At 32.1% G+C, this 9,656-nt stretch overlaps 1 protein-coding gene across 1 annotated transcript; it reads right to left on the reverse strand.

The window, feature by feature from the left end:
• Positions 1-1,436: 1,436 nt before the first annotated feature.
• Positions 1,437-3,073, reverse strand: LOC107921329 (serine/threonine-protein kinase-like protein At5g23170). The gene has a single exon (XM_016851203.2). It carries the CDS (start codon positions 2,786-2,788, stop codon positions 1,709-1,711), a length of 1,080 nt encoding a protein of 359 aa, XP_016706692.2. The 5' UTR covers positions 2,789-3,073; the 3' UTR covers positions 1,437-1,708.
• Between the last annotated feature and the right edge of the window lie 6,583 nt (positions 3,074-9,656).

Consider the following 9,656-nt stretch of genomic DNA (forward strand, 5'->3'; position numbering starts at 1 on the left):
TTGTTGCTTAATCATGTAATCATCATTTGACTGAATCATCATCATTCAGTTAATCAAACACTAGCACAACTGTAGCGGGTTGAATATACCCTGAACAGCTAAGCCATTTCGTTGAACCAACATGACATTAGTATTTTTTTTATATGAAATTTTTAGTAAAAAAGTAAAATGAAAACGGAATTGTTAAGAATATTCGTGAAAAAGCTTAAAACAAATTGAGAAAAAAAGTAAAGTGAATGCACAACAAGCCAATAAAGAGCACAAACAAAGCTGCTCAAGCTTTCATGTTAGGTGTGGGTGTAGGAGGAAAGAGAGGTTTCCTTATAAATAAAATTTTAAAACATGATGTAAGAGGAGGTGATCCTTTCGAAGTTTAGGAAAAGATCAACGACAACTTTTACAAGATTGAGTTGCTAGGTGAGCATGGAGTTAGTGTTATTTTTAATGATTTTTTTTCTCCTTTCGGCATAGATGCATATTTGAGGCCAAACATTTTAAAAGAAAGGAGAATGATGCGAACTCCTTGGATTACGATATCCAAACAAAGTGGTTGAAGTTGCAAGCTTTATGCACTTGAAAAAGCTTGTGGAACATCAAAAGATGTGAGTAAAATAATTTCCAAGTGATAGTAGGTAGAATTTGAAGGTGAGATATTCGGATTGGGATGAAGTGATAGTTTCCTCTAATGAATATAAGCCAAATTAAATGGCAAGCATTTCTGCCAATTGGCCTGTTGCACAAACTTTAACGTGCCCAAAGATCTCCCATCTTCACTTTAAAGACATGGAGTAATAAAATATTTTAATACCCATCACCATTGGTTTCATATCTCACGTGCCCACTTTATTGATTCTCATGCATTTGTATTTAATTTCTTAGGTATTATAATATTTGTTATCTTCACTTTTAAACCTGCCTTCATTCCCTTTTGCTATTCATAGATAATGATAGTAGAAATAATTGCAAAGCAATGCAAAAAATGAAAAATATAAGTTTTACGTGAAAATCTCTTGTAGAGAAATAAATTCATTAATACTAAAAATATAATAATATAAGAGGTTTTCTGTTACACTCATTTTAAGGGTTAAACAACCCTTTTATAATCAACATCTAATAGAAAAGTATAGTCCTATATGCATTCAACTTATGCGACAAGGTTCGTACCATGGAGTCTCTATCCCCACACCCAATCAAGTTTAGTGGTGAATGGAGATCTATAAGGGCAAATGACCAAGGATCGAATTTTACCTCTCTATTTTATTTCTTTTACAAATGAATTACAATTTAAAATTCTAACAAATATGTTTCATTGGATGTAATGTGCTTCTTCTTCCAAAATTTTAAACCTCCCCCCATTCTATTCATTTGCTTCTTATTGTATCGTTTTACCATTTTGGGATATACATTAATTTTATAATTAATATTCCCTAGAAGTGTTAAAAAAAAAAACCAGTATATTTTATATATAGGAAAAGATAAATAAAGTATAGACATGAACAGGGAATGACAGGGCATCAAACGAAGCTTTCTTATATTCTTTGGCTACCAACTTTTCGGGAATCTTCTGTTTGGAGTGCATGTTGTTTTGATTAAAACCAGCATTATATATAGGCAAATAAAGGCAACCAAACCAAACCCATTGACCCACACGAGTTCATTTTTGACTCATCTCCCACTCACAACCGAGTCAACTCGGCTTCAACAAAACTCATTTCAATCTAACATCTGCTAACATCTCCTTCAGCAGCACTACTTTCCCCGTCGAAACATGGCTATTAACATCTTCACCTTGTCGGGTTGAATAAACGGCTGACCTTATGCAATATTCCCCACTCAGCTTTCGCCGCCTCTTGAGTTGAACCAAGTACTGTATGACGCTATTCCAGGTTGTTATACTTCTGACCGGTTCAATGGAACAAGTCTCCATTGCCACAATGATTTCTCCGATTGAAGGACGGCGCTCTTCCTTGTCTGATAAACAACGTGATGCCACGCTTAATATTCTCCTTATCCTGCTTTCCATGTACATCGGAAATGGAATCCTGGAGTCGCAGATTTCCACCACCCTTTGCTTTTTCACTAAAGGAATTGCCCATTCAACAATGGAAGCCGGTGCTTTAGTGACATCAATTACCTTTCTGCAACTAATGATCTCTAACAAAACTACCCCAAAACTAAATACGTCGTTTTTAGTGCTTAGTTTATTCGGGGCGGTGTACGAAGGGTCCAAGTACCCGATCGTACCTGCTGGTTGAGTGGCCTGACTCAGCGAGTCTGCCGGCGAGATGGCGAGTCCGAAATCACACAATTTAGCAGTCCAGTTTGAATCAAACAAAATATTAGCAGATTTAATATCCCTATGGATAACCGAAGGCTTGCTTTCGTGAAGGAACTGAACCGCCCTTGCGATTTGCAGAGCGATCTCTACACGTTGAGGCCAAGAAGGAGGGGTGGCTGCAACGTGTAGTAAATCATGCAAGGAACCATTAGGCATCAACTCCATCACCAAAAGCTTGTCGTTCTGGACCGAGTCATGACTCGCTCCGAGAAAGCTGATGACATTACAACTTTGACGTAAAGATGAGAGTATAGATATTTCATTTTCTAGCTTCTTCAAGTTGTCACGTTGTGCCTCAACACCATTGATAGATGACCTCTTCACCGCTACTACTCGGTTGTCCTGAAGAACACCTTGATACACCGCTCCATGGCTGCCTTTGCCAATCAGTCTTGACGGACAAAAACTTTGGGTCGCTTTCACAAGCTGTTCATAACCAAACTCCACCATTTTTTTCTTGCACCCTTTTGATTAGCTTATATCCAAAGCATAAGGTTTAATTAGAGGTGAGAAGACTGAAAATGGTATTGGATGAATAAGTAAAGAAAAAGGAGATGGAGAAAGAGAGGCTTTGGAGGAGGCATCAAAAGGAGAAAAAATATAATGGATGAATTATTGAGAGAAGAAAAAGGTAAAGGTCATCAAGGAAAGAGAAAGAAGAAATGGAACAAGTCCTAGTTAAAAGAGAAGTGGTCTGACATGGAGGGATGAGTTGCTCATCCATTATAGCTCCCTTCCCCCCCCCTCCCTTTTTTTTTTCCTTTTCCAAATCTAAATCAATATATATATGATGAATGACATTGCCAACATTTTCAATGATTGTTTTATAAATATGAGTTGAGTTGGAATAAGAAGCTAGCGTGACTGAGTTGAAAAACCTGATTTTTCATTGAATTGACCCTAGCGTATCAACCAAAGCTATTGACTTTCTAGACCACATAATCACAAATTTTATCCGTATATATCGTGTTGTGTATTCAAGGGAATCTAACGCACACTATATATAAAGATATCTTTAATGAAAAGAAAGAAAGTATATAGGTGAAAATAAAGTGTTTTTAAAAAACAAAATAACACATGCAAGTGTGGTAATGTAATTATGTGATTCGAATTTTATGTATAGAGTAGTTGTCAGTTGATATAACATTATTAAAAATATAGGAGGACGTAAGTTTAAGCGCGTTGAAATATATTATCCTCTTATTTATAATCAAAATTTAAATGAAGTTTATAATATGACAATCATTTTAGAGTATGATAAAAATATTAAATTAAAGAATAATTAGGGTTATAAACCAAATTGTAAATATAGCTTAGGTAGGTGCCTGCTTTGGGTGCCCCATCTCTCTTTTACCTTTTGGAACCCCCGAGATTATCCCACATATAAACGAGATAAAAAAAAACCCCCTAATAAAAAAGTAAAAGAAAAAGAGAGATAACAATATTCGAATTGAAGCATGGCAAAGAATCTAAAAATGAACTATCTGATTTTCTTCTTTTTTTTTTGTTTAAACTTTTGGAAAGATTTTATCAAACCGAGATATTATGTCATTTGCATTACTTTTGAAGAATTTAATATTATTTTTGATTTTTTTTCCAGAATAAAAATACTAAAATTTAAGATGAAAATGTTGAAATGACATTAAATTATTAAAAAAAGATATTATTTTCAAGATATCTCAGTTTCATAAAATTCTTTCTCATATATTCAAGCATAAAATGAACCAAATCTAGATAGTTCATGCATTAATTTTTCTTTTCAAAAAACTAATATAAATAGCTTGATTTTATTTTTGCAATGATATTATTTATTAGCATAAAATATATAATTTTTTTACTTACTACTAGAAATCATGTATTTAAGATATATATGTGCATTTAGAAATAACATATAATAAATAATAAAATATAATGTTTGAAATTAGTAATAATAATAATAATAACAACAACAACACATGCAATATGTACGAAATTAAAATAAAAAAAGGATAAAAATAGTTTAAATTGTAAGTAAAAAGAATTTAAATAGGTAAATACATCAGATCAAAAATATTAAATGGATTCCAATTATTTATCATGATGATATTATCATTTTTCTTAAGTTGGTGTCGAGTTGACTTATGACACTAAACTCAAGTTACGATTGACTCATAGGTAAAGTTGAGATGTTATTGATGTTGATGGCATGAGTTCAAACATCACCATTTGCAATATTTTTATTGATTTTATTTAAAACGTACAAAGACAAATGTACCATTGTAAGAATATAACTTATTCCAAATGTGTAATGTAACACCCCTTACCCGTGTCTAATGTTGAAATAGGATACGAGGAATTACCGATCTTAAACACAAGTAACCATACAAAATCGGGCCATAAAATTTCATTTTGTTTAAAACTATCTATACACATGCATATCGTCCCTTATAAGGGTCTAAGGGGCCCTAAACATACATTGGAAGTGGTTCGGGACTAAACTGAAAACTTTGGAACACTAAGAAAATTTTCATGTTTTGGAGAATCACACGCCCGTGTGCTAGGTCGTGTCCTCTACACGGCTGAGACACACGGCCGTGTCTCTACTCGTGTGGCTGAGAAATTGATTATTTTTCCCAACCATTTGTTACCCTCATTTGCACATACTTAAACATAACTCATAGAGGTACATTTCGTGGCTTAAATAAGCTACCAATACATCAATAATTCAGATTTGTCATTTAAAACCAACATACTTAGTCACACTTAGTCACATTCAATATGAATCATCAACACTCTTATACGTGCATAATTATATCTAATTAACATACCTTACCATTAAGCAAAACTTAGCCATTGGACATCAAGACTTCTAGCACATACAACCATTAGGAATTTAGGCAATATCCACAACTCATCATGTATCATGCAAACACAAATCACATCACAAGACATTGGCATATAATTAATATATATATAGACTTGCAACCAATTAGCCAATATAAACCAAGTTACATGGCTACACATAAATCAAACCTTTAATCATTACAATTCAAAACATTTGACCAAAACATAATAACTCATACACAAAATGACTGAGTCCCTATACATGCCATAAACTTAAAATTTTTGAATACATTGATACCAATCAATAGGTTGATAGTGTGATAGAATCTCCGACAATCTCCAACCGAGCTAGTATCTGTGACACTATAGGAAAAAGAAAGAAAGGGGGTAAGCTATATAGCTTAGTAAGTTGGTATGTAAATAATAAGCAATCTGTTAACACGATTTTACCAATCTTCACAATAGTTCTCAAGATAATACAATCATACTTGCACATAGTTCCATTATTTACTCATATTCATATCAAGTTGTCTACTCGAGTCATAGTCACTAAATTATTTATATCCTGCGCTACGGAACTCCAAATTAAGATCTGCTTGATTTTTCCAAAACTAGACTCACATATCTTCTTACCATAAAATTTTAAGAATTTTTGGTTTAACCAATAAGTACAGTTAATTCTTCAAAGTCATCTATGTTCTACTGTCTGACAATTCTAACCCTTCTTCACTAAAAATTAATTATCTCTTAATATGGGACTCGGATGATGTTCCCATTTGTTTCTCTTGAAAATAAACTCATTAAGCTTTAATTTCATGTCTTATTCATCCTCTAATGCGAATCCCACAATTTTTGGTGATTTTTCAAAGTTATACAACTACTGCTGTCCAAAACTATTTTATTGCAAATTTTACTCTTTCATGATTTCCTTATTTTCATTTGCATTTCTTTACTTTCCACGCTTATTCCATATACGTGACACACAAGTCATAAACTTATCATTCAACCATGGTCACAAGCTAGTGCATATAACCAAAGCCTTTTTCGAATTGATCACTTGATAAGTCATTTCATAAGAAATTGTATAATTTAACCTTACCACTCTTTCATGAGCACTAGCATATTTTCACTTAAATACTTACCATTTCAACCAATAGCTTGGCATTTGTTTAAGCATCAAGCAACAACATTGGTTAGCATACTTGCACATATTGCTTATAAATTCAACATTGATAAACTTATTTTCTCAACATGTCACACTTGAGTTTATTACTCGTCTCAACATACATAATTTCTTTGTCAAATACAATATAATCAATAAATACACTTCCTTCAGATCAAAATCAATAATAATCTATAAATCTTTCAATTCAATCACATAAGTCTCTTACCATTTCTTACTGAATCGAAGAACAACTTACGGATATGAGTACATCGTTCTTTTTGTGCCATAGTCCAACTATGGTCTTACACATGCATTGTCATGGCCTTGCCATGGTCTTACGTTCATAGTGTCATAACCCAGTTATGGTCTTATCCAGCAATTCATCCCTTGCCACAGAACGATTGTACTCAATCCCGCGTTCAATCCAAACTGAGTATTAAATTCGATAATATATTTTCAATAATAATTCAATTCCAACAATAGAACGCACATATATAATATTCATTACCAAATAACATTCAATTTAATCAAAATTATACAGAATATAGTTCATACGAACTTACCTCAGTAGCATAATCGGTGAAAAGGACTTATTCATCATATTTTTTGTTTTTCCCCTATTCTAAGTCCAAATCTCGTCTTCCTTGATCTAAATGGGCCATAGAAGCTTGGTCGAATGTTTGCTCATCCATGGCTGCCCATTTTCTTCATAAACGGTTGAAAAAGAAAGAAAAACAAGATGATAGTTTTTAAATTTTGTCTTATTATACCTTTATTAACTTAATTACCAATTTACCCTTTTCTTTTCAAACTAATTTCAAAAATACCAAAAAAATATCTTTCACTAACTTATTAATGGGCTAATTATCACATAAGGACTTCCACTAAAAATTATATAGCTATTTAATACCTCTAGCTTCTAGAACTCAAGTTTTGCACTTATTACGATTTAGTCCTTTTGACTAAATTGAGTGCCCAAACGTCAAAATTTTCATACAAAATTTTCATAGAATAATTCTATAAAATTGTAGACCATAAAAATATAATAAAAATAAAAAAATTTCCTCACCGGATTTGTGGTCCCGAAATCACTGTTCCGATTAGACCCAAAATCGGACTGTTACATGTAACGATAGTTTAGTAATTTTTCCAACAAAGTTGGCGTCCAATTTAAATTATAGTATTGTAACACCCTTTATAGAGTCTAATTTTAAGAGATGTCACACTTGATTACCTATAACACTTCTCAACTTTTACACGTGCTTTGGGCTTTATTTAGGCATTATATGACATTTAAAACCATTCCAATGGTTCCACTATGAAGCAGGAGCATTCTAAGGCCTAAAAATAACATTTTCTTGGAGCAATGAAGCAAGTCCTAAGACTTGCACCCTAAGTATCAAATTTGGGTTAGATATTATAGATTTTTAGGTTCAAATTTTGTAAGTGTTGATACTTAAACCCCAAATATCAAGATTTAAATGCAAGGTAGCTAAAGTCAAACTTAAAGACACTTCAAAACGTACCACTTCATACCTTAACCCTTCTCAATCATCGTTAATCATTGTTAGACCTCAAAGTACTCCAAGAGATCATTCAAATCATCATATAACTCTTCAATCTCCAACTAATGTACCACAAAAGTTCAAAACACTCACTTAAACACAAGTCATCTTTCTATATTATTATTTAAGTTCCTAACTGAGTTGGTGTCACTCTCAACTATGCTACCAACTCGATTATAAAACTTACAGAAATGTCTTTCTATAATTAAAGTAAGTTATATTATTCGATGTTACTTTTAGTATTTTTATTTAAAAATCAATAAAAAATATGCATATTATGAGATTTAAACTTAAACTAATTGCATTAGTAAAACTAGAGGTGCTTATAGGTAGGGTCGGGTCGGGTTTGGGTCAGGCTTAAGCACGATATTAATATATTTTATGCTTACCAAGCTATGCCCAACCTAAAATATAGGACTAAATTTTGCCCAAGCCCGCCCATGATTGTAAAAGACTAACCCAAGTCCATTTTAGGCCCGCCCGTATTATTTATAATTTTTTAAAAATATATTTATTTTATTTTATTTTAATATTTAATATTTTTATATTTTTTTATATAGTCATCTTAACATTATTTTAATGTTTGCATTAAAATAGTATTATATATTTAGTATAGGTTTATATTTTTAATATGCTATAAATGATATAATATATAAAAATAACATAATATAAAGTATTATAAACTTTAAAAATGAGTCGGGCTGGACTTAAGCCTTGAATGTTCAAGCCCAAGTCCGACCCATATTTTAAAATATTTTTACCCAAACCCTCCAAATTTTTAGCGGGTTTTTGGGCCTGAGCGGGTAGCCCAGCCCATGATAAGGTCTAAGTAAAACTTTTAATCTACCACTAAACTAAAGCTTTATTTTGATATTTTTATATATTTTAATTTTATTATGTACACTTTGTTACTTTCATTAATTGTAAATCTGTGTACACATATATTTCAACCAATTGTATGTTATTTTTAAAAACACATATGTGTTCTAAATACATGGTTTTTACATGCATTCGCATGTGATATTTCATTTTTTATTATATGTTATGTTTATACATTTCAACTTTTATCATGCACACTTTATTACCTCCATCAATTATATATATATATATATATTAATGTATTTGATTGAAATGGTGTCATAAGTTAACTCAACACCGACAACACCATGATAAATAATTTTAATGTATTTTATCATTTTAACATCGTACATATTTCATGTGTTATTATTAATCAGTTTTAAATTATACATTTCATTATTTATTGTATGTTATTTTTAAGCACACATTTACCTTCTAAATTTGTGGTTTTCACGCTCATACTAGTGTGATAGGATTTCTAATCTATTTAAACACTTTCATATAAATTTGAATACCTAAGTATATGCAACACTAGTACCATGATTTAATGTCCATACTTCACAAATCTTGCAATGTTGATGAAGTGTGATTACAATAACTACACTTGAACTCTTTGTGTAACACCCCTTACCCGTGTCCGACGTATTACCGATCTTAAACACAAGCAACCATACAAAATCGGGCCATAAAATTTCATTCAATTTAAAATTATTTATACACATGCATACCGTCCCTTATAAGGGCTTACGAGGCCCTAAACATATGTTGGAAGTGGTTCAGAACTAAACCGGAAACTTTGGAAAACTAAGAAAATTTTCATGTTATGGAAGGTCACACGCCCATGTGGTTCGGGACACGCCCGTGTCCTCAGCTCGTGTAACTCTCTGCTTATAACGTCATCAACAAT

This window comes from Gossypium hirsutum, chromosome D01, assembly GCF_007990345.1.
Source record: "Gossypium hirsutum isolate 1008001.06 chromosome D01, Gossypium_hirsutum_v2.1, whole genome shotgun sequence".
Taxonomy (NCBI): domain Eukaryota; kingdom Viridiplantae; phylum Streptophyta; class Magnoliopsida; order Malvales; family Malvaceae; genus Gossypium; species Gossypium hirsutum.